This window comes from Heterocephalus glaber, unplaced genomic scaffold (genome assembly GCF_053883595.1).
Source record: "Heterocephalus glaber isolate CG9 unplaced genomic scaffold, H.glaber_assembly_v1.0 deba00001550, whole genome shotgun sequence".
In the NCBI taxonomy this organism is placed as follows: Eukaryota; Metazoa; Chordata; class Mammalia; order Rodentia; family Bathyergidae; genus Heterocephalus; species Heterocephalus glaber.
Window position 1 is genome coordinate 11,117,586 of NW_028258343.1, and position 26,554 is coordinate 11,144,139.

General features: G+C 35.1%; 1 protein-coding gene across 10 annotated transcripts in view; it reads right to left on the reverse strand.

The window, feature by feature from the left end:
* Shprh (SNF2 histone linker PHD RING helicase) overlaps positions 1-26,554 on the reverse strand; it is an 83,385-nt gene that overhangs the window by 32,494 nt on the left and 24,337 nt on the right. For all 10 annotated transcript variants that reach the window (XM_004846013.4, XM_021259272.2, XM_087190081.1 and 7 more), the window contains 12 exons: positions 26,184-26,262; positions 21,506-21,669; positions 21,162-21,418; positions 19,830-19,951; positions 13,980-14,068; positions 12,560-12,652; positions 9,848-9,955; positions 6,723-6,865; positions 3,974-4,147; positions 3,618-3,680; positions 2,421-2,646; positions 664-807 (listed from right to left, as the gene is read on the reverse strand). In XM_004846013.4, coding sequence (XP_004846070.1) covers positions 664-807; positions 2,421-2,646; positions 3,618-3,680; positions 3,974-4,147; positions 6,723-6,865; positions 9,848-9,955; positions 12,560-12,652; positions 13,980-14,068; positions 19,830-19,951; positions 21,162-21,418; positions 21,506-21,669; positions 26,184-26,262 — 1,662 coding nt within the window. The remainder of the gene's footprint in view (positions 1-663; positions 808-2,420; positions 2,647-3,617; positions 3,681-3,973; positions 4,148-6,722; positions 6,866-9,847; positions 9,956-12,559; positions 12,653-13,979; positions 14,069-19,829; positions 19,952-21,161; positions 21,419-21,505; positions 21,670-26,183; positions 26,263-26,554) is intronic.

The following is a 26,554-nucleotide window of genomic DNA, read 5'->3' on the forward strand; positions in this document are numbered from 1 at the left end:
TTTTTTTCTTTTTCCACTTTAAAGAATTAAATGTGGAATCTGCTTTTAAAGAAAAATTTACTGAGAATTCATATTTAAGTGAGTGAGAGTATATAAATATTTTGAAGGTTTTCTAAGCTATACTCTCCAAGCTTTATAGAAAATAATAAATTTAAAGCATTACACATGGGATAAACATAAGTTATAAAAGAAATAACATTTTAATGTGGAAAAGATTGGTGTAATCCTATGATGGATTAGAAGCTAAATTTCAAACACCTATAAATAGCAAAAGAAAATCACTGCAAAAGAAAAATTATTTATTTTTGAGGAAAATTTTTCTAGTTCTAATAAAGGTGAGATAATATAAATATGTCTAAAAAAATGACCAAGAATATTGAGGATCTGACAGTTAGAAGGTGCTAAAAAACAGATGAATGCATAACTTGCAGAAATAAAAACCATCAAAACAGTGGATATTAGGCATGAATTAGATATAAACTTGCTCATCTTTGGCTATTTTTAACCTATAAAGCCAATTTCAGATGGCTCACATTGTTAGTAGAGATTAAGAACATATTTAATAGAAGAGAACAATGCCCTGACTCTATCTGTTCTGTGGGTCTTGGATTTTTTTGTGATACCAACTTGCTGTGCCCTTCCTGTGATTTACTTGCAGTTTACCTCATGTGGCTCAATGATATGATGAACAGGTGGGTTTGGCTTTGGCTCCTTAGGATGCCGCACTCTTAGTCGTTCTGTAGCCATTGCGAGTTCATCGACAGCAGATACACGATTCCTCAGGGTCATCCAATACTCATGAAGCAACTGAAGGAAGATGAAAGACGTGTCTCAGGAACACATGAGGAAGTGGGAATGAATGAGCTCCATGGGACACTGCCTCAGATTCTTAGGAACAGAATACTCAAACCCTTCTTGGTGAGACCAAAGACCTCCACAGATCAATACTAGACTGACAGAATCTCTGCTTTATTTTAAAACAGTATTTTTATTTATTTATTTATTTGCAACAGGGATCGAACTCAGGACCTTGCACTTATGAGCCAGGTGCGGTGCCACTAAGCTAAATCCCCAGCCCTAAAAAGTATTTTTATTATAACACATTTCAAATATTCATAATATATATATATATATATATATATATGGTAAGAGAATATTAAAATATACAACTGAGTATCCACTATACAATTTCAAAGAATAAAATAAATTCCTTGGGATGCCCTCATTGTATCACTGTTTTTCATCATTCATTCTTCCTTCAATGCCAGACAATGGGGTAACCACTATTCATAATTTATGTTTCCACACTTTTTAAGTATAATACTATAATATGTATCCTTAATAAATCAGTCATATGTATATTTCTGAAATTATATCAGTATACATGTTTTGCCATGCTTTCTATGCTAATATATTTTGAGGTCAATACATATAGCAGTAGCTCATTCGCTTTTCTGTGAAAGAGTTTAGCCTGCAGAATTATGAAATAAAATGCACAAAAATAAAGGAGAACACATGATACTCTCTTTTGGACACATAGGATGTACTCAAACTGGGCCCTAATTAAGAATATAAGGGTCACTGGACATTGTGTATAATACTCTTTTCTTCCACAGGTTGCTGTAATTAACTGTTAATATGCTATGAATTTATAACAGTAATACAAGGAAAAAATTACTATGAATTGATGATTTCAACTCTACAAAAGTGTCATTTCCCAGTTTATTACATGTACGTAGTGGTATATAAGACATTTATTTTCATTCTGAACAAAAATTTTTACCTAGTTTTAAAAAGCAAGAACTTCAGATTTTTTAAAGAAAGTTAATACAGGAAATATGACACTGTAAATAACACTTTTCCTTTTCTTACCTATCAAAGATAACAAATTCATTTAAAGAATTCAAAATTAATAAATACTGTAATCTCAAGGACAGAGCTACAATGCAATGGAATTATTACAGTTTAATATAAAAGGCTACTTTGTGCTCTATTCACTTGAGAAATATTTACATTTCTCAGCTTGAGAAATATTTATGTTGCCCAGTTTTCAAGGCTGATATTACTATTTGGTTGTTATTCACAGAGCAGAAACAAAACAAAAAAGAAATAAAATCCTAATCTAGTTTCATAGAACAGTAGTGTAAGATCAAGGGAAGAATACAATGAAACATTTTCACAACTAGACAAAAGCTTTTATACAAGTTTAAGTTTAATGAGGACTTGCTTTTAGTAACTTAAACAGAATTTAAATATTATTTATTATCTTTTATTAGAATAATAACATTTTAGGGAAAGAAATTATGAGACCTCAAATCTCTAAAGCAGATCTAGAAAAACTAGAGAAAAAGGAAAAGAAGTAATTAAAAATTAATGTAAAGGAGAAGAGGTTTAACATGGGAAGTTTTATAACACTGTACCTTATATTCCTTCTTCCATGCTTCAAAGAGTTCCATTGAGGCACTTCCTTCATCTATGAATTCCGCATCCAATCTATGTGATCTTGCAAATGACAGTATTGCTTTCATGGATCGCTCTGTTTCACTTATTGCCCACAGGCCCCGGGTGGTGGTAGGTACTCGATCATCCACCAGACCTTCCTCATCTTCTATCATCTCCTCAAATATTGCAGTCTGGCCTTTGACTCTGAAAATATACCAGAGCAAAACAGCAGTAACTACTGTCCATGGGTAGCAAGTCAGTAAATGAGTGACACTGGCAGAACAAGGAGTGAAGCAAGGTGAGTAACTTTTCAACGACTTTCAGTATCACATCTACAAGATTATCCTTTCATGTCTTTGGAAAAATAACAACTCTAAAAATGCTGGAAGCATCATAATTTGTTCAGTGTTTCTTGACAGCAATTTGAGATAACAAAGATCTCTCTCAATTCCAGACTATAAATCTCACTTTGAGAAAACATAAACCACTGTATCATCAACCAAGCCAAAAAACCATCAAACAAACACAAGACAAAAAGGGAACCATACTATGATCTAAAAGTACATCAATCCCTTCTTTTTGAGGAGAGGGAGACAAAACTTAGCCTTTTCTTAATTTCCATGTTTGCTAAGCAGAGAAAATTTCGCCAATGCCACAACTATATGCACTCACTAGTTTAATCCCCAATGCAAGGATGAAGACTCTGCTAAGAAAGGTATTAAATGAGGGTTAAATTTTTTATAGTATACATGCTACTAAGGATTTTACTAAACAGTATTTTATTGTCCTTTCTTATTTAATATTTTAAAAACTCAATGAAAAAGGAGTCTTTATTTCATAAATTAAGATGCTGAGGTTAGAAAAGGAATTTATTCATAAAAGTGGGCAAGGGTTTCAGTTAAATCTAGACTCTAGAGCCTAGGATCTTACCACTCCTATTAAATACCCCTCAATTAGATACACATTCCTACATGACATAAGCATTTAGGGGAAACTTCTGCCTAGGTAAAGCTGAGCAAGTTAAATGACCAAATAATAAAGGTTTACTAAATTGATTTAATAAAAGAAAAAAAAATATTAAAGGCTAGAGTGGAAAATATAGTCTTACAATCAAATTATCAACTCTCATAAAATGTTACATTTTCCTGATGGGTAATAATCAAAAGAGAACTTACGTGTTAGAAAACAGTTTTGACTCATACTCTGTGAACAATTCATCAGCTTTACAGAAGACACAACTGAAAGAGATTATCAGAGCATATTCACAAAAATATAGAGGAATCAGATAATTTCTAAAAGAGGCTTAGTATATTGTACTTCATTTTATCTTTAAAGAGGTATCCATTTTAGAAAAAACACTACATGGTTTTTATTACATAGTCTTTGAGTTATTTTATTATTAACATATCTTTTTCTACTTGTCTGAATTAAAATGAAGAATACTTTATTTTATAAGGCATTATTTCTTTCCTAAGATACAATCTAGCTTAATGGAATGGTGGCATTTAGCTGTAGGATTTCTTCAACTTACCAGTTGAGAGGAAGTCTGGCTGGTCGGAGGTGACAGATTGTTGCAGATTCAATAACATTACGGGATGGAGGTTTCTCTAGGTTTTTGACAGCTTCTCTTACCAGCTTCTGGAATTTACTTAGCTCATCCATTTGTGTTGTAAGTAAGAACTGAAGACCTCTGCAGTCGTGGAACCTGATTCCCATGACCAACACCACACACAGCACAAAGAAAATAATACTGGATCAATTTCCTCAAATTCAGAAAATGGATGCCAAGTAAAGTGTTAAAGAAACTGTGTGCTACATTTTCCCAACCACACTTGGGTAAGTTTTCCTTAGGAGTGTTTTTAAGGGTGCCCAGTCAATGTTAAACAACGTTGGGGACTGTGCCAAATATGTCTCTATCTCAATTGTTTTTAGATCAGAATTGCTATACTCTTCTTTTTTAAAGGTGAATGTGCACAGATGTTCCTCCTGACATTCTTGTGGTATACAAAGACGTGACTGCAGGAAAATAAAATCAGAACACTGAGAAGAAAAAATAGTCAAATAGCCAAGTCATAGTCATCATTACAAAGAAACAACATCATTATTTTTTAATTAAGGTTTGTTTTTTTCAGTACTGGGGAGTGAACCCATGGCCTTCACAGCGAGCTACATCTTCAACCATTTTTTAATACTGTATTTAGAGACAAGGGCCCTCTAAATCACTAAGTTGTCCAGGCAGCGCTTAAACTTGTGTTTCTGCTGCCTCAGCCTGCCAGAGTGCTGGGATTGCAGGTGTGCGCCGTCACCTGGCTCAAGTTTTTAATTACGCAGTCATTAGACAGTAGGCACTTTGCCTAGTACTTCTAATGTGCTCATGAGTTGTTCTTGTGCTCAGATTATGGATGGAGTTTAATAAATTAAGGTATCTATGGTTACAAAGTTATTACCCAAATCATTATGTGGCAAAGACCAGGCAAACTCAAATACAGTGCTTTTAAAATTTATTTTTGGAGGGAAGGAGGGAGGGAGGAAGCTGGGGCCTTGCGCAGGCTGAGCACTTCTGAGCTACACCCCTGGCCCTCCAGTCAGTGCTCCTAGCCACCCACCCCGCCCAACTGTGAAGAGTGGAGAAGAAAATGCGTGCGTGCGGCACATGGGGTTGTGAGAAGAAGAAAAAGCCTAGCGTAATAGATTAAAATTGGCAAAATATAAAGATGATTTGTTTGCTTTTGAGAGTGTACATGTCGCCTTCCTGAAATGCTGTATGACATCTACGAATTGTTCAAAAGACCCGCTTTTCTTTCCTGAAGACTTTGTCAATATCTTTCTACACTAATCTGTTTCTCTCTCTCCATGGAGATAATGGAAAATACTTTACTTGTTTGCTATATTTAGTTTCCACATATACTCATATTTTTTAAATTGTTCATGGTTTTGCCTTTTCTATGAGCTTTAGAAGGTAAGGATTATCCATACCCCTTTCTTTAAAAATATAACAGTCATAGAATAGCTGCTCAATAATTTCCAAAAAAAAAAATCTGTATAGGTACTTGAATAAAATTAGGTAAGGGATCAATACTGACAAGAAGAAAACGAGGCTTCTTATTTCTCACTTATTAAAAATTTAAATTATTCTTTGAAAAATAACCTTTGAAGCAACAAGAAGTATAGCATTGAAAAATTTCTCTCCACTCACTCAACTCTGGGCCATGTAAACGAGGGTGAACAGTATTACTTATTACTGTTTGGCAATGTTCTCTCTTACAGGTTCTTTACATGAGAGAGAAATAAATACTAACAATGACCGGCAACTCTTACACACCATCCTGCCTGGTGGACACATCTCTCAATAAGTGCTTTCCCGGTATCAATGTGTCGAATTCTTATATCAGTGCTGCAGGTTTTGCAGATGAAGAACCCAAGACTCAGCGCTTCAGTAACCTTCCCAAGGTCACAGAGCCCACAGGTGGTGCACACACACCCCTCCTCAGTGACAGAGGGACAAACGCAAATAACTTAGCATTCAAGATATCAATTTCATGCAAAAGTATACACAATAGTTCAAAATGATGTCTGAATATACAGTAATACAATAAAAGTACTTACCTATAGAGATAAGTTCACTCTTACACAATCTGAAACATGTTTTGTTATTTTCTATTTATGTAATGGTACATAAATAGAAAGCCATATTTATGTAATGGTAACATGGTTTATGTATATGCTTATATAATATTATGTGTTCTGCTACAACACTTAATTTCCCATACTAGATAGACATTCCTTTAGGTTAAACCACTTAGGGTACTTTTTTTTTTTCTTTTTTCTTTTGGTACCAGGGATCAAACTTGGGACCTTGTGCTTATGAGGCAGGCGACAGCACCACTGAACTAAGTCCCTGGCCCCACTTAGGGTACTTTTAATAAGGAGTAAATGTATCCTTGGGGAAGAATTATTCACCATTTACACTTTAAGAGCAACAAGCTACCTTTTCTCTGAAGATCCTGCAGAATAGTAAGTGTTGGTAAGAAGAAAGACAGGAGGAGAGAGTATGTAATTCTGATTTAAGACCTGGGCCCTTCAGGGCACTTGATGCTTAGCTCCTAGAGAACGAATCACACATGGAGAGCACGAGGCCTTATAAAAAACTTTAATTTTTGCTTGACGTTGGCTTTGGGGGTATCCAACAAAGAAAATACTTGGAAAAGATTTTAAAAGGCTTTAAAAAGAGACATTTTAAAAGGGCTAATACAGTATATAGAAATATATAGTTTTCTTACTTCTCTGACATAGAAAGCTTGTCGGTTTGTTGCTTGTAGTTGCTGGTTATTTCATTTCGTACTCGCTGAACAAGTTCCTCATCCTTAGAAAATTCTATTGCTCTATGGATTACGTTCAGCCACCAAGGCGAATTAGAATGAATCTGTGAAAAATAAAACCAGTGATCTATTTGTTTTCATCACTGGGAAGGGTGGTGATAAAAATTCAAAATAAGCAATAAATACTATTCTCAAAGGGACTGTAACAGAGGGGAGACAAACATACATAATCTATATACCTTGGGTAATCTATATACATGGGTATACATATTGGGTATATCTCTTTTGCATATAAAATTAAAGAGAAAAACTTTCTTTACTCACAATGATAAATGAAAATTTACTGTAATACAGATGGATAATGAAACTTAAGATATCAAAATGAAAATTCAGTACTTACTGTCTATGTGAAAAAATGACAGGTCTCCTTCTCAGCATAAAAAAGAAAGCCTTCCTTCTAATCTTTGGCTAAATGAACTAGATTCTACTGAATGAATAGTGTCCAATAACTAACAAAATTGTATGATAAATAATAAATAATTAATGAATTAAGAGAACAGCATTTGGAGCCACTCATTTAAGGCTTTAAAAGAGTATTCCTGTAATCTCCTTCTTAGACTTTGCTTCTAATATCATCAAGGAGAATCTCTAGAAAGGATAAATGGTACACAGTCTGTAAGAAAAATAATATTTTTGGTTCTAATGTTTTAGAATCTTAAAAGATTTTGGAAATATGTATATCTAAGAGGAAGTTATTAAAGTCTACTTTCTCCCAAAGATAACTGGCTATCAACCAAAGGTAAAAAGAAATCCACGAGAGCGTAAAGAAATCAAAACCTCAAAAAGTGGATTTACCTAAGCATCTCTTCATTCAAGCAAAAATAATACTAACTATAAACTTGAATTATAGGCACTGAACCACATGCTAAGAATTCCAAGGTAAATTAGAAAGTTCAAGTTGCTTCTTGTTATGATTTAAGTTGAGAATGTCCCCCAAGAGCCTTGAGCTCAGAGGCAGAGCTTTTGGAAGATAACTGAATTATGGGGTCACTATAGCTGACTTGCTATTAGGAGGTGGGGCCTGGTTGGAGGTGGGTCACTAAGCTATGACTAGAAAGGGCTTACTTATCTCCCTCTCTGGCTCTTCCCTTCTCTCTCTGCTTCCTAGCTTTTCTCTGCTATGCCTCTCTGCTATGCTGTTCTGCCTTGGATCCGGCCAACCATGGAGTGTAACCACGAGTCAAAATATATTTTTTTCTTTAGGATGTGGGTGTCAGGTATTAAGTCTCAATAATGAAAAAGTAGCTAAGAAAGATTTTGGTACTTTGGTTTATAGGAAGTGTTTGAAAGGTTTGGAGATGCAAGCTAAAGAAGCCCTAGCTGTAAGCCGAGCTCAATGGAAGATTCTGGTCCGAAAACCAGAATGCTGATAAAATTGGAGACAGTAAAAACCAGGCTCAGGAGGTTCACCCAGGAACTTCACTGCAGTTGGACCCTAGGCCATGCATGTTATGCTGTGGTAGAAAAATTTGTCTACATTTTGCTCATGCACTATGACTTTGTGGGAGACTGAGATTAAGTTAAGGGTGGTGGATTAATTAAACTGGTGGAGGATATTTCAGTGCAGTCCAATGTTCAGGCTCTAGCATTACTACTTGCTGCTTTCAGTGAGATTTGCAGTAAGAAATCAGAACAAAAAATTTTGAGTTTCACCTGAAAGGGAGGTTCAGTGAAATTGAGGTCTGTAATGTTTTCATTGAGAATGAGGTTGCTAAAAGCGAAAAAGAAGCCAAGTATTTTGAGTCAGGACAACAGGAAAGATGTGTTGAGGGCATCCTGAAAAATTGAAAGACTCTGCCCTTTGCTCTGTAAAAGTGAAAGATTGCTTTGAAAAATGAGACCTAAGGCATTCTGCTCTTTCTAGGCCAAAGGCAGAAATCTTTTCCAGAGTTCAGACATCCAGGCACCCAGAAGCTTATGCAGCCATGATCCAAGAGGACCCTGCTAATGCTTGAGGTGGTCATAGACTTTGGCATCATTACAGGCATGCAGAGTGCAAGAGTTGTGGAGTCAAGGAGGCTTCCACCCAGACTTCAGAAGAAGGCCTGGGAGGCTCCTGAGTGTGCCTTGGAGATGACAGTGTGGGAAGGTGTGAGAGTGAAACCAAAGGTACAGTGAAAATGGAGAAGCTAGGACTGGAATGTCTAAGGAGGATGCAAGCAGTGAGCAGTCAGCTGAGGAGAGAGCCATGAAGGCTACAACCCCAGGCAATGCCATAGGGGTGGGGCTGCCCAAGCTGTGTGGCATTCACTTCGTTGCCCTGGGTACTGAATACGGAACTACAGGATTTAATGTTTGCCCCACCTGCTTTGGTCCCATTGGTTTCTATTCCCTCTATTCTTCCCTTTTGGAATGGAAATGTTTACCCTTTGCCATTGTATGTTGGCAGCATTTAACTTTTCTTAATTTTTAAATTTTTTACAGGGACTCACAGCTAAGGGTTTGCTTTGAGTCTTACATGATACTTTGGACTTGGACTTTTTAGAATTGTTAAAACTGTTAAGACTTTGGTGACTCATAGAGATGAACTAAATGCATTTTGCATAAAGGGATACACATGAGTCTTTGGGAGCCAGGGTTGGGATGTTATGGTTTAGACTGAGAATGTCCCCCAAGAGTGTCATGTTTCAGAAGGAGGGCCTTTGGAAGATGACTGGATTATGGGAGTGCTACAGCTGGGTTATTGTTAGGAGGGGGACCTGGTTCTGGGCAGTTCACTGAAGGTGTGACCTGGAAGGGCATTATCTCCCTTCCTGGCTCCCCTCTTCTCTTTTTGCTTCCTGGCCACTATAACGTGATCAGCTCTCCTCTGTATGGCCCTCTGCTGTGCCAACTTTTGTCCTGCTGCTGGCTGATCATGGACTGCAACTGTAAGTCAAAATCAACTTCTCTCCCTGTAAGTTATGAGTGTCGAGTGTTGTGTCCCAGTGACAACAAAGTAATTAAAACACTCCCTAAACCAAATAAAATCCAAAATGCTTCCTGGATAGAACACAAGCAAGAAACACTGCATTTTGGGAACATACTTTTCTTTGGAGCTCGCGTACAGTCTGTTGCACAGGGTGTAAAGCTTGGTGGGCTTCAGCTACTTCTGTATTACACTTGCTCATGTAGTGCTCTTGCAGCTGTTTGGCCTGTGTTGAAATAGAAAATAAATATAAACTTTCATTCTAGGTCTAGAAAGTAATCTAACAGAATGATTCAAGAACAATGTGGCCATTATATATACTTAGTTACTTAACTTGATTTAGAAAAAAAGCGCAAGTATACTGTAAAAAATATAGTCCTATTAGAAATTCCTAAGATATACACTAAAGTGAACAAAAATGATCAACTCAGTTCACAAAATTTAAGAAATCCCAAAAACTTCTCCCTCAAATTCTATTTTTTTAATTACAAAAAATAAAGAGTAAAACAAATATTAACCTTTCAAAATGTAAGGCAAAGGACATCTTTCAGAATTATTTATCTCATGTATTATCACAGCTTCTTAGAATTCTGTAGTTTTAAAATAATACTTGAAAATATACAGTTAACACAGGTGTTACGGATGGAACTGTGTTCCCTCAAATCTCTATGTGGAAGCCCTAGTCCCCAATGTGATGGTATTTATTATTTTAAAATTATTTTTATTTTTCCCCCAACATGATGGTTTTTAGAGGCTGCTTAAGGAGGTAATTAAGATTAAATAAGAGTATGAGATAAGGGCTTTAATCCAATATGACTAGTAGTGTCTTATAAGAAGGAGAGATACCACAGATGTTCGAGCATGAAGGAAAGGTCATGGAAGGATATAGTGAAAAGGCAGGCAAGGCATCTATAAGCCACGGGAGAAGGGCTGCAGGAGAAACTAAACAAGCCAACATTTTGACCTTGGACCCCAACCTCATGAACTGTGAGAAATAAATTCATGGTCTTAAGCCTCCCACTCTGTGGTACTGTTTTGGCAGTGCCAGCTATTTACTTTTCAAAGAGAATAATCATATAATTTATAAGTAATCAAATTATTTTCTTCTTTTAATCAGGAACATTTTATTTTTATAAATTCAACATTAAGAAACAGAAAAATTCTTCACTTTCTTCCATTCAACTGGAATACTCAATTGGCCTTAGAAACAATTACATGACTGAGGAAAGGGGATTACAGGCTAGTATATGAATAGTGGAAGGAAAACTAGAAAGACTACTGAACTGGAAATCCTGATGCTTTCACTCAGTAGAGGTTGAACTGCATGAAACTGTCAATATTTGACAATTTTTGACTTACAAAATATGAGAATTTCATATGGCTCAACTGAAACAGATGTAACTCTTTGGACTAATCATTTACATCTCTGTGCTTCATTTACTTCTCTGCGCTTCATTTACTTCATTTGCAAAAGGAGGTGGTGGAAGCAAATAGATTCTAGGAGGTTGTCCACTTTTGAGTACTGTGGCTTTACATTCTATAAGCGTTAGGCAAAGTAATAATGTGGTCTCCTTGGAAATACAGTTACACAGTATAAATATTTTGCCTAATGATCCATTTTTCCTTTCCCAAACCAACCTTCCAATTAATGTTTATTACAATTCTTTGGCTATAATTATTTGGTCATTAAAGCTGCCTACTACAGACTATGCAGTGTCCTGTCACTGAAGGCACTGAGACAGAGTGCCTGTCTATATGAATGGATGAGATGCCTATACTGGGAATGAGATTTACTTTGAAAACTCTTAACATTTAGACTGCCATTGAGACTCAAGAATGGTGTCTTCAAAATCACAGCAAAAGACACAGCAGTGTGAAAATACTGCCTACGGACTGGGGGTAAGAGCTAGAGCCAAAATATACATGGAACTCAAACAACAGCAAGAAAACAAACAGTCCAATTAAAAAACAGCCATGTGTTAATTAAGGAGATCTATTATATAACATAATCACTATAGTTAACATTGCACTGCTTATGTAAAATATAGCAGACAGTAATGTTAAATGTTTTCCCTATAAAAGTAAGTATGTGAGATAATAAAGATAGGTTAATTAACTTGATTTAGCCATTCTACAATTTCTATGTGCATCAAAACACACATTTTGTCAATTAAAATAGTTTATTAAAAACAGCAGTGCAGTCAAAGGGCTATGCAGTTATACAATCTCATTTTTTTAATCATGTTGTTTCAAATAAAGGCTCCAATTACAGGTTCAATGCATTTCAATTATAATCTTTTGATTTTAGCTTTTTTCTTCCTCTTTGATCTTTAAAAATGGTAAAAATCTATGGGAGAATTAACATAATAAGCTCTTAACAGTTTACAGTAATTTACAGCATCAATGAGAGGCAACATTCATTGTGGAGGGAACTTCTCTGAGAGAAATACCAGTGAAAATCTGAGTTTACTTAGCACCTTCAATAACATACAGGAAGGTAGACAAAGTGCATAATTTTTAAATTTACCAAACTACATCTTTTGTAGATAGGCAATGAGATCAGCAGTCTTTTTTAAACCAATGCCACAGCTGAAAGAAGCAGTTATCATGTAACATAATTTTAAGCAGATTACTAGAGAAGCAAAATCAGACAGGAGTATCCCCATTCTCTGCCACTCAAAGTCACCATAACAAAGTTTGGAACATTAAAGCAATAGGAAAATATGGTTGCATTTACTTAAATGTGTACCCTGGGAAATATCAACTAGAAGCAGCATAAAACTTGAAAAAAAAACTTCTACAGACAGAATTTCTGTAAAACAGTAATTACCTCTTCTTCAAGTCTACTATCTCGCAGGGTAGGAGGTATCCCTGGGTGCTTGGCTACCAATAATTCCATCAAGTTATGGGTAGCATGAAGTCTCTACAAACACAAAAAGCAGTAGGTATGACAGGCAGTACAGTAGGCTCTAAAAGAATCTAATATTAATATGGCATACAGCACTAAGACTGTTAAGATCATTATAACCAAATAGTTTGCCTCTAAAACAATTTGAGTACCAACTTATTTGGAGAAAACTTATGTCAGTTTCATAGCAAAGGTCTTAAGTCATAATGACGTGAATTTTCTTCAGTTAAAAACATACAGCCTTATGCAGTGTAGCTCTGCATTCAGCAGAATATGTAGTACAAGTATATTTTTTCCTATTATATGTGCATTTGTATATAGGAAAGTATGAGCAAGCCAAATAAATTAGTGAAATAGAAAGGCTGATTGCACTGACTTGATTCCTTTCCTCTTGGAAAATGAGTCTGAATAAGCCTAGCAATTACATTATGACAAAAATAAGGATAATGAAGCACATAAGAAAACAGGGTTATGAGATGGACATGTTGAATTTAAGGACTGAAAAAGGGAGAAGCTGGAGGTAAGGATGTTGTAAGAAAGAGAAAATTATATTTTATGTCTACAGATAATACATTTCCCACTGTGATACTGAGTTTGCAACTGGCTAGAGTTCACTCTGCAATCAAGGGCTATGAGAATAAACCAAAAGCAGTTTCTAGTTGTCAAACTACTTTCCTACATTCCTATAAATACCCACTGTGTCACATGTGAGCATGAGTCCCCTTTGCATGAATAGCAAAGAAATTAATTCACCTAGGACTCAAGTGTAAACTTGTCAAAATCAATTAAAAGTGGTTTTTAATTTCTCATTTAGCTAGAGAGGCTGGTCTATGGTCCACTGGACAAAATCAAGAAATGAAAAAGAAACAAGTCTTATAAATGAAATATCTTAAATCTCCCTGAATGACTCTAAGTAAATTAGATCATTGGATAGCTCTTCATTGTCTTAATTCTACTAAGACTTAGTCTAACTATTTTTCTTTTTGGTACAAACTATGTGAATAAATACCGTGATGTTCATATGCAAAAATTGTAAAACTGATTTAACCTATTCTTTGAAGTACAAATGATTTGAGCTATTTTTCTGATGTAGATTATGGATTTATCTTGTCATACTTAAGGCCAAGACTGGAGAAAGCAGATAGAACAGTGATGATTCTCCAACTTTACTACATACGTAGATCACTCTGGGTGCTTCTTACAAGGGATGAGTCCCAAGGTTTATCTCCAGTGACTATAACTCAGTCTGTTACCCTGTACTCTCTTAAGTATCCAGAAAAATTATTTTGTTTGAACAGAGTACATAACTTGGAACTTTTTTTCTTTTTTGGTTTTGACTTACTTGAAGTGAATCAGTTTTGAGTTTTCCTTTGTGTTCCTCAGATGAACGTAACACTTCCCTGTACAGTTCCGCTGCCAAAGCATACTCGCCTGAAGAAATAAAATGTATTTAAAGCAGAAGTAACGTATTTAATTCCAGTGTAATTTAGTTACCTATAATCTAAAAACATCTATGACAAAAAACATATCTTAATGATCATAGCTCACTTTTTGGGTGTGTGTGTGTGTGCTGGGTATCAAACCCAGGACACTGGGTTTTATGTAAGCATTCTACCACTGAGCTATACTTTCAATTGTTTTTTCAAATAAAGTAATTTGACCTGGTATTAATATGACTATCTCAGTTTAAGAAATAGAATCTAATTAGTTTTTTTTTTGTAATTCCACAGAATTTAGTGTCCTGAAATTGCAATGGGATATATTTATAATCAAATATACTTACAATGTTTTAAAAATTATGTAAAAAACAAACTTAATCAACTATTAATGTAGATAATTAATATTCCTCCTGCAAGTGAAAGGATGCCCAAAAGTAGCCATTATGATTTGAAATTACGGACAAATTTGGGATAATTATAGCATGGTTTTAAAAATTATATCAAAAACAACTTTTAATGTAGATAATTAATATTCCTCTTGCAAGTGAAAGGATGCCCAATAGTAGCCATTATGATTTGAAATTATGAACAAATTTGGGTTAATTATAGCATTTATAAAAGCATATTCAAGATAGTATGATCAACTTACACATAATTCTCAGAAAAATAATAACATTATTCATTGTAGATATTGTTGCTGGGATCATTAGGCCAAAATAATTTGTCATTAAAAAATTACATTTCAAAAACTTAAAAATCTTTTCATTTCTGGTCATACAAATCATAATTAATCAGAAATGTGTGCAGTCTTTTGTTTATAATTAGCAGCTCAATCACATACAGTAATTCAAAAAGTATTAAAGCATAAGTTGACAAACTACGGCCTATGGATCATAGCTGACTCCACAATTTTATAGATCCCATCAAGTAAGAATGGCTTCTACATTTTTATTTAGTTTATTTTTTATTTTTAGCAGTGCTGGAGAGCAAACTCAGGGCCTTGTGCATGCTAAGCAAGTCCTCTATCATTGAACTACAATGCAGACAAGTTGTTGCAGTTTTAAACAGTTTAAAAAATTTTTAAATGATAATATTTTGTGACATGGGCAAATTAGTTGAAATTCAGATCCATAAATGTTTTACTGAAACATAGTTGTGCTCGTTCATGTATTGCCCATGGTTGCTTTTATACTGTAAGGGCGGAGGTGATTAGATGCAAAGATCCTATGTAAAGCCTGGAAAATTTAGTGTGGCTGTTTACAGGAAAAATTTAATCACACCTGAAAGGAGAGATGAAAGTTGAATAATACAATCAACTTTATTTGTTACTTGGAGAAAAATTAAAAACTGGTGAATTACAAATACAATTAAAATATAATAGTGGCAAAATCATGAAATAAGAGACTGTAATATCACATGTACTTGCTTTTCTTTTTAAAGTAGTTTAATATCATATATTTAAGGATTGTGTTCATAACAACAAGCTTTCTATATATACACAATTTTGTGTTTTAAGTTGCTTCTCTCCCTCTCTGAAAGCTGATATATACACAATAATAAAATATACGTAACATAAAATCTATCATTTCACCCAATAATTAGTGTACATTTCCAGCAGCATTATGTACATTCATACTATTGTGTAAAACATTTATTTTTATATTTCTGCTTTATATCTAGTATTATCAGTTATGTTACATAAAGCTTTCTAAAAGATGTATTTTCATAGTAGTACAGACTCATCCAATTTCTACTCACTTTGATGAAGGAGATTATTTTCATAATAAAGTCCCATTATATAATGTGGAATACTCAATTATCTTCCCACAGTGAGTTATCAAATTTCAAATTCTTGATTGATACTATTCAGTAATCATATATTCTATTAGTATTTATATTATTTATAGATAATAAATCATTGAAGAATTCTCCCTTCATAATCACTACCCCTTTTAAAGGAGGAAATAGTGACTAAACTATTAAAAGCAGCTGAATTTGAACTACTCACTATGCTATGAATTTTGTTTACTGAAAAAGGAGATGGATTTTGACGAACACGTAAAATATGTGTATTCAATAAGTTACACAAATTTAAGCTAAAGGTAACCTTTTCTTAGCCACTTGATGGCACTAAAACTTCCAAGTAAACAAAATGTACTGGATTTAATATTGCAAAACTGAAATTTTCTGAAAAAATCTGTAGAAAGCATGTTGTTCAAAACTGGAATAACACCATGTTTTAAGAGTACAATCAGTGAGGGCCTACGAACAGTCATTATATAGCACACATATGTTTACATATAATACAAGCAAATCTCTTCTAGACTTTGAAGCTAATTTTAGAATTCTTTTAAGTTAGATCTTCACTGACCTTACATTAAAAGAATCTAAATTATGCAAGTTGACTATAATGTAACTTTCAACATGGATATTATTTAGTATACTATCAAGTAATAGAAACTACAAGCAGCAAATCCATTACAATTAAGTTTATAATAATTAAATTCAGAATGGAGATATTCTGCATTAATAGATATTCTGCTATGGATTTCTCTTAGTAAGTTGCATTAGTGTCCTATAATCCCACCCACAGAAAGAACTACATGGGAATGCAACAGAAGCCATCTGAAAAGAACTGCTAAAGCGACTGTAATGCGATGCAGTGGCATGGGGGACTCCACCCTGCGAGGCAGAGCCTGACTACTGGGAATGATCAGATGATCATTTCCCAAGCCTAACTTCAGAGCATAAAAAGGTAATGATAAATCTTTTTTTTTTTTTTTTTTTTGGTACCGGGGATCCAACTCGGGTCCTTGCACTTGCTCAGCAGGCAGCGAAACCACTGAGCTAAAGCCCCGGCCCCTGGTAATGATAAATCTTAAGGGAAAGAAGACAGAACGGTAAGAGATATCTTCTAGTTCTCATTCTGTCATGCTGAAGAACCAATAACTACAGGCTAGACAAAGATGCTTAGAGTACTGCCTTAGACTCTACAATACAATTTTCTCTGCACACTTGGTTTCTTTAAATTCTTACTGGTAAATGTGAACAGTGGTAAATTCTCTCCATGATTGTGCATTAGTCTACTGTATTAGTAACCTTCCTTATGCTTGAACATACAAGGATTACTTGTAGGAAGGGCAAAGAAATTACCACTTATCACAAAATGGTAGCTCTAATATCATGGTTGTCCCCTTATATCAGCAAGGCATATGTTCCAGAACTCCCAGTGGATGCTGAAAACTAGATAGTACTGAACACTATGTATACTATGTCTTTTCCTATAGCTACACACCTATGGTAAAGTTTAATTTATAATTCAGCAAAAGATTGACAATAACTAAAAATGAAACAACTGTAACAATACACTGTTATATTAGTTTTCTAATGTGTTTAGTGCTACAAATTTCCCTTTACTGATGGGTTGCATCTTACGAATCTGGATATTTCAATTTCATTTCCTTTAAAATACTTCCTAGTTTCCCTTTGGATTTATTCTTCATATCCCTGGGGTTATTTGGAAGTGTGTTAGCTTCCAAATATTTGAAGACTTTCTAGTTATTTTTCTTTTACTGATATCTAATTTAGTTCCACTGTGGTCATAGAACATGCATAGGGAGATCTGAATCCTTTTAAATTTATTCATTTGTTTTACAGCCCAGAATATGCCCTATCTGGGGAATATTCCAGGTGTAATTGCAAAGAAAATGTATTCCTCTTTGGTTGGCAGTGTTCAGTAAGTGTTGATTGGGTAAACTGACTGGTAGTATTATTTGAGTTGTCAATGTATTTACTTATTTTCCGTCTACTTGTTCTGCAAATAATTGAGAGAGGAGGGGCTGGGGATTTAGCTTAGTGGTTCCGCCACCTGCCTCACAAGAGCAAGGACCCGAGTTGTAAACCCGGTACCAAAAAAAAAAAAAAAATAGAGAGGGATGTTGAAATCTCTTATAATTATGGATTTGTGTATTTCTCATTACAGTTCTATCAGTTTTTGAAGTTCTAGTTTTAGGTGTATAATCATTAGGATGTTTTTTTCAGTGATAAAATAGCAGTGTTCTCTGCTCTGAAACCCATTTTGCTTGACAGTAATATAGTCACTTCAGCTTTCAAGCATGTTAATGTGGTACCTCTTTGTCTTTTTACAGTATATGTTTGTGATAATGACAACTTTTGTTGTGGGTATTTGGAACATGTATATGGCATGTATAGATGGCATGTTGTTGGATATGCTGGCATGTTATTTTAGATCCTGACGGTCTCTGTCTTTCAACTGGGGTATTTAGAGCCTCACATTTAATATGATCACTGATACAGGCTGGACTAAATCGACCCTCTCTTGCTATGTTTTCTAATTGGTCTGCTCTGTGTTCCCCTTTTCTTTTGGCTTTTATTTAAATAAAACACTTTTATTACTGCTTTTTTTCTCTTCCTTTTTCCTTCTTTCTTCTTTTTTTCTTTTTTCAGTTGCTATAGGCTACATAATACATACCTTAACTTGTCAAAGTCCAGCTTCATGTAATATCATCATATCATTTTACCTATGGTATATTAACCATGACCCATTATATATCCCCTTCTCTTCTCCCAGACTTTGTGGTAATGCTACTGCATAGTTTACAATTTCATGTTATAAAACCTACAATGTATTTGTTCATAAAGTGTTTTCTTCCTCAGAGCCCCTATGACTTTTAGACCACTTCAAGTTGTTCATAATTTCACTGATGCTCTTTTTCAAATTTAGTCTTGTCTTTGTTTTTCATGGTAGAAATTTTCCACTGGTATGCTATACTTCAGCTTTACTGATCTCTCCTTCAATCTCTAATCTTCTATTTATTTAAAGTGTATTTTCCGTATTAGACACTGAAATTTTCATCTCTAGAAGTCTGATTGTATGTTTTTAATGTCTGTACTGAACTCTTAATCTGTGAAACAAAGTTCTAATGATTCTATGAAATGGTGTCTACCAAATGGTGCTTATTAGAAGTGCCAGTTATAGACCTTCTGCTGCTCATTAAGACAGAGTAATAGATACCGGATTTAACTTCTGTCTTGTAACAACTAAGACAGGCATAATACATGACATGACAGTTTGAAGGCTATTAAGACATAAAGCAACAAAAAAGTGATTCTTGAGAGGGGGAAAACAACCAAGTAAAGACTCTTCCACAGACATATTAGAGGATCTTTCTGACCTGCTTTAACTTTGTGTCTGATATATAATTTATAACTTTACATACAGACATTGTGTGTGTAAACATATGTATCTGTCACCTTCTGAAAGAATTAAAGATCTACAGAGTCTGAGACTTTACTTTGCATCACTTTTCCTAGATCATTCCCAGTACATAAATTATTTATGGAGAAAATATTTATAAATAACAGTATTTTAAAGGCAATAAACAACACTCCGATAAATGAATCAAAATTTAACCGTTCTATTTCTAGACATTTTGGTTGTTTTGTATTATTCACCATAAAAGAATAAGGTTCATAACTTATGGCCCAATCTTTGGTTACATCTTAGTTCCCTAAGGGATGAAAAAAAACTTTCTATAAGTGGCAATGTTTGGACAAAGGGAATGTAACTTTGAAAGTTTTAAAAAAGTTCTGCATAATTGATCTTTATTGAATGGAACCTATTTAAATTACAGTCAGGAGTGTGTGAAAGTGTCTGTCTTGGGAGAGGCTGACTTTGAGTATAATAAACTTTCCTCAGAAGAACGAGAGGTACCAAAGCCATCACCTTCTACCTTTAATGATGTGGATGCCTGCTAAGCCATTGAGGGCACAGACGAGCTGCCGATGCGCTTCTTCACATTCAGTCCCACATTTCTTCTGCAGCGATGTCAGCAGCTCCTCCATTGTCATGGTGCTGGAAGAAGAGGCAGAATGTTAAAACAAGACAGAGAACCCCAGTGGTCAGTTCCCAGGTGGGCGTGCTAGCCAAGATGGTACCACCAGTGGTTTGTTCTTCAGCTTGATTTTTTTATCAGTATTGCTTTTAACTTATTTATTACTATTCTGGCAAGCATTCCTCTGTCTGATCCTATCATTCTTTAAATGTTTTCCATTTCAGTCAAGGGAGAAACAAACTAGAAAAATCTCTTTTAAATACAAAATATAAAATATATTCAGGCTGGGCATGGTGGTGCACACCTATAATCCCAACACTTGGGAGGCTGAGGGAGGAGGATCACCATGAGTTTGAGGCCGGGCTGGGCTATATAATGAGTTCAAGGCCAGTGTGAACTACGTAATGAGACCCTATCTCAAAGCCCCTCCCTATATATATATACATAATATATATATTATATATATATAATTAAAAGACCACAGGTTAAGAATGTAAAGCTGGGTCTGAATCTCAGCATTGCAATTTAATTAATCTGTTTAAAAAAAAAGATCCTTCAAGGACCAAGTTAAATATCATTTCTACCATAAGGGTGTCTAACCTTAACCATTAAAAAAGAAACAATTTCCATAGCAATTTGTATGCATGTTTTAAAAATTTATCATGCATGCCTCGTATTATATAAATCTATCATCTTTGCTATTTCCCCAAATTTGTCTGTAATCTATTTAAAGACAAAGACAAAATCTAGTCCTCTTTATATCTCTCATAGGACCTAAAGAATTTCTTCCTAATATCAGGTGCTAAAAGTAGGCCAGTTTCTAAAACAATAAATTTCTGGCGGAACAGAATATTATAGACATAATTTCCCTCATGTTTTTGAATGGAAAAATCACATAAAGCTAGCACAATTATACAGAAAACATTTAATAATAATCAAATTCCTCAATGTGGAAACTAAGAAATATAGTAAGAACCAAAACTTTGCATCTGGAGTTTAGCCACAAATGAATACAACAAAAACTCCTCCAAAATCCTAACTTAAAATACTCAAAATCATGAAAATACTGTTGATGTGGTTCTCTTTCACAAATGAGGTTGCATACAAAGAAAAAGCATCACATTTCTAAAAACAGCTGCACAAAATTGCAAGCCCAGAAGGTACTCTGCTTAAGTATTATTTGTCATTATGGAGGTGTCAACCACAGGAGAAGGAAACAGATAGTAAGACCTTTTTTGAAGGGGCAAGAACTCCCCGCGCACAGCCTGTGGGTGGCAGCAGGCCTGCCTGAGCCTCAGCAATGGGTACAGGATGGAGGTGACAGTCCTTCGGTCCAGGCTGCCGAGCTTCAGAGCCCAGTCAGAAATCTTCCTGAGTTTGACCACGGCATCCTGGCAGCAGACCTCATGCTGCCGGTGATAGAAGTGTCTCTCCACCGGAGAAAAGTGCAGCCAGTGTGTTTCTTCGGTCTGAGGTGGTATCTGGATCTGTAAAGAGGAGTAATACAGATTTCATCCCAACTCGCTTCTTCCCTCTTGCAATATCCTTCATCAATAAAAACTCATCATACTGACTTGGTCGATCACGTCTTTCTTTGCAGACCTCCACAGAATCTTGGCAATAAAGCTGTAGAGATGCTGAGGATTCTTCTTGCAGTAAGGGCGATAGAGGAGCCGAAACCACCAGTGTTTGACACAGTAAGGTTCGATACCAAGAAAGACCACTAACCCGAAAAGATCTGAAAATAAAAACAGCAAAAGCACATTGAAAATAACTGTTTCAGTACTTCTTCACTACTATTTTGAAAATGCAGTTTTAGAGTCTCTTGAATCTGAAATTTAATTCCAACTCAATTCACATTTATTGAGTTCTATTTTGATTTAGGTTTTGTTCCAGGTGTGGAAATGTCAACAAAGCTTACAGAATTATTACACAAAGTTTGTACTTAATCCAAGAGTCTGAAATTACCATCAGACAAAAGTGAAAAAAAACTATTTTAATGCTTGATAAGATATACATAAGAAATAACATAGCCAACACAAGATTTAATGGATCAGAAAAAATTCCTAATCACATAGGTGATACGAACGATATTCTCTGATCCAATATTCTACAACCTTTGACCAAGTAACTCCACTCTAATAAACAAGACCAAGAGAATAACAAAAAAAATAGACAGGATTTACTCACACTACACAGAATAAGAGTGATTCAAATAAAGAAGAGTTAGTAAATTATAGTACTAATACAATAGAACTAGTTTTCTGATTTAGCAGATCTTCCAAGTATTAGTTTTAGAGTATGGTACTTCTTACATGTCTCTTGATTAGGCACACTCAGTTTTATATTTCATCTTTCTCAGCATATCCTAAGTATTTCCATATATTTATTTGTGATGATTTTTAACACAGAAACTTAAGATATAATGCTACATGAACGATTGCATAAAATTATGCATGCTGTGAGCTCAAATATAAAAATTAAACACAAAAGACTCAATATGGTTTTGTCTTCAAATGAAGACTTACACGTGTGACTGCAATTTTCTTTCTGTATCTGTAAATTTTTACAATGGATATATTCTCTTCAAAAGGCATAACAATTATTTAAAAATAAACCATTAGCATACCTATAACATCTATTTGAGGATGAGCAACAAATATTTAGGCTGAATTAAGTTATTTTGCTGGCTTCTGGGAATTAATAACCTTTGAAAGAGCTGACAGGTCAGTGCCTACATGAAGAGGCCCATTTATATTTTAGCTCAAATTCATCCAATTACCTGTGTGTTACCTCTTTTTTTGAGATTCTAAAAGCATCAAAAATTTGTCAAAATCAAATTCATAATCTTTTTGCTCAAATATGCTTTTCTTTTAGCAGTACTCACTGGTGAATATTGTTTCCACTCACAGATTTAAGCAAATCAGAAATCTTGGCGTTTTCTGATCTGCCACCAAGACTGGTTCATTTTCCGTATCCACTTTTTTTTATTTCTCTAGGACAGTGATGAGTCCCCAAACTGCAACCCAAAATCAACTTATTGCAAAGTTCCAATGCTGCTATTAAACCTGAATAGGTTTTAGTTTAGAAAAAGTAACTCATACATTAATATCTTTTGTATTAAAAGAAAAACACAACAGCAGAGTTTTCAATGATATCACCAGCTTTATACTGAATGGTAAAAGTTTGCATTTGGCGTGCTTTTACACAATTACTGTGATCTTTGCTGTTGTATGATGCTGATAATAGGTCAAACCGTGGCTGGGGTGACTTGGCTTGTGGGCTGACACAGAAGGCTCTGTGTGCCTGTTGCGCCATGCATGCAACAGGCTCCCTACCGTTGCTCTAGGACAACTACTGTCCAAACTCAAAGTACCAGCATCACTTCCCAAGAGTACTTCTCACAGCCAACCGCTGATATGGTAATGTCCATGATGCTCCTCTTTTATGCCATTCTCCATACTGCAACTAGAGTGATATGTGAAATAAAACCTAACCACAAAATGACCCCACACCACTGCGTTAAATCCTTTCAGTAGCTCCTATTTTTCTTAAAATGCATGTTTTCCTCAGCTTTCTCTCCTCTAACCACACTGATACTCATGGTTTCCTGCCATGTGACTTTCACATGCTTTGTTCCTTTGTAAGGGAGAGTTCTTCCCTCAGCTCTTTACCTCACGTTAATGTCTCAGATTTCAACTCAGTTGTCACTTCCCTCTTCCTTCCTATCATGTGATACCTTTTTAGGAAATCTGATTTAGTTAGAATTTTATATTTTTCTCATTTGTGATAATTATCTAGGTTCTATTTAATATTTTTTGTAAGCACTATATATATATTTTATTTATTTTTTCCCATTTAAACTGTAAACTCAGTAACTTCAGGGACTTTGTCTATTTTTGCTCACTGTGATACTTCACAAACACTAAATGAAAGATACATACAGAGAACTTAAGTTATTTAAAGTCAACACTTTCTAAGAAAGTGAAATAAATAAATGACTGCATAAGTGGAAAATAAAAACAAAAAAGTGGAAGCAGCTATCAGTCATTAAATACTTAACACCTGCTGGATACTGTGGCAAATACTTTATATACTTTTTTATAATTGATCTTTAAAATGTCCTTCTTTTAAAATAAGGAAAATAAAGATATGAATATGTAAGCAATTTGTTTACAAACATAGAACTAATAAGCCAAGATGAGAACTCAGGTTTAGAAAGTCCCAAAGTTTTGCACAAACAACAAGTATATTAGACACAGGTGGGCAGGGGAAGGTGGCATCTTTCTCATCCAGGATTGCAGCCTGCCTTTAGGCCCACACTAAAGGCCTAGCAAATTATGGACTGAAAACACTCTACTCTCATTTCCTTGCTCAACTCCTGGCCAATATGACTTATCTCCATCAGGCTAGCACAATGTTTCTGAACTGGGGTGGAAGTGGAAGGGTGTAATTTTCTCTCCAAGGGACACCTGGCAGACATTTGTAGGTGTCAGAATTACAGGACTGTTGCCAGCATTTAGTGCCAGTGCCTCAACACCCCGTATCACAGGACAGTCCCCATCCAAAAAGAATTATCCAGTGCAAAGGAGAATTACCAGGCCCAAAATGCCAAGGTCAAGAAACTCTGGTTGAAGAACAAAGAAAGTAAATGAAACTTAAATTTCCAAATGCAGCATAGAAAGTCATGGGCAAACTAATGTTGTCACTGTAACTAGGAAAACACCAGATACAGTGGTGAGAATATACACAGATATCAGAGAAAGAGAAAAGACAAAGTTCCAAAAAGCTTGGCAAAGCTGCTTTTAAAGTAACTTACGGGATGAAGAGACTCTTGGGCATAATTATCTTATTGTGGAAGTAGATTCATAGGCATACACATACGCCAAAACTTTTCAAATTTCGCATTTTAAATACTTAGTTTTATTATATGTCATTTATACCTCGATAAAGCTGAAACAGCTCAAAAGCTGTGTTTTAAAAAATTACTCAAGAGTTTATTGAATGGTAACAAGTAATCAAAGCACCTGCCAACATCATATATCATCAGAATAACCTATTTTGCTCATATGCTTTCAACATTACAGTGAGAGAAAATAACTTTAATAGTCATTTTACTTTTTTTACCGTACCCTTTCAGCTGACTTTTGAGCTGAATAAGATCTAATACCTAATATCTACTGTATGCTTTTTGCAGTTACCAAAGGTGAAAGCAGACCTTTTAATGAGGCTGATATTCTATAATAAAGCCTCTTTATTTAACATCAGATTATGTGAATTTTTAAAAGAAGCCAAGCACACGCCTTTGCAGACTGTCTCAGCCTCTCTGGATGGTAAGAGCACCAGAAAGAGAAACCAGGTACAGGGTTTATGGGGACTTTCTATTATCTTTGCAAAAGTTATGTCAATATTGAAATATGCACTTATAATTTCCCTAGGAAATATTTTTCCTCTAAAAATAACCACTCAGGTTGCAGTAATAAAGGCTGATATTTTTATTTTGGCCCATAATAAATTATCCTGTTCAAATCAAAGGTAATATGAAAACTTCAATTTTCAGAAAGGTAAATTTTGAAGATGAAAGTATATCTAAAGTTTAGAATTTAGCTACATTTTAATGACAGCTTTTCAGGAGATTTGTATAAAACATTTACTTATAGTTTTAAATGTTTACAACTTGCCTAAAGATTTTAAAAATGCAGGGTCTTTCCTATCAAAATGTATGTGTGGAGAGAAAAAGACTAGAAAAGGAATGGTGTGACACTATACATATGGTGGGACATTATAAAGCTATTACTATTTTCTAACTTTCAGAATTAGGAAAATTATGATCTCACTCTAGATTCAGACAATGAAAATATGGTCTCTGTTTTAACAGACACAGTCAGCTGGAATTCTCTTTCCCCTCCCTTGTTTCTTCCTTCTGTCCTTCTTTCTTGACTAAGGTCTTGTTCTCTACCTATCAGGCTGGAAATCTAAGATCACTTCAGACCCCTGTGCATCTTGTGTAGGCAGGTAAAGTAACTGTTCGCCCTGAGGCAGTGGGGCCGCTCACTTCACATCTGTTCTTATATCAAAAAATAGAACAATCACTCAAGTTCCATTTAAAAAGATAAATGCTGGAAACTTAGGAGTGAAGTGTAAATACATGTTCATCTGTATAAGGATTTAAAAGCCGAAAAACAATGATATTTTTCCTCAGAAACAGCAAGCTTGTGAGTCACTGCAGTATGTGTGGACACTGGACATTACCCTCCAGGCCTCTCTGTACTGGAGTGCCGCTGATGCACCACCGATTAATCCCACTCAAACGCAGGGCCATTTCTGCAGCCTATAAGAGAGGAATACAAAGCACAAACAAAAGGAAAAAGAGTCACATGAAGAATGTGGACATCAGGCATACATTTACTCATAGAATCGCCCGCGAAAGCTGTACTTCAGGTGAGATGCACCTGCTCTTATCTAACAGTTATCACACAGATGTCGAATGTACTAGTCAATGGGCAGTGGTTCTCTTAGGTGGGAGGCTGCCATGTGCCACCCTGAAAAGGACGGGAAGTTTACACATGTAGAGAATGGAAAACGCCGCTAAATAACTGTTAAGTCACCTATACACTTCACAC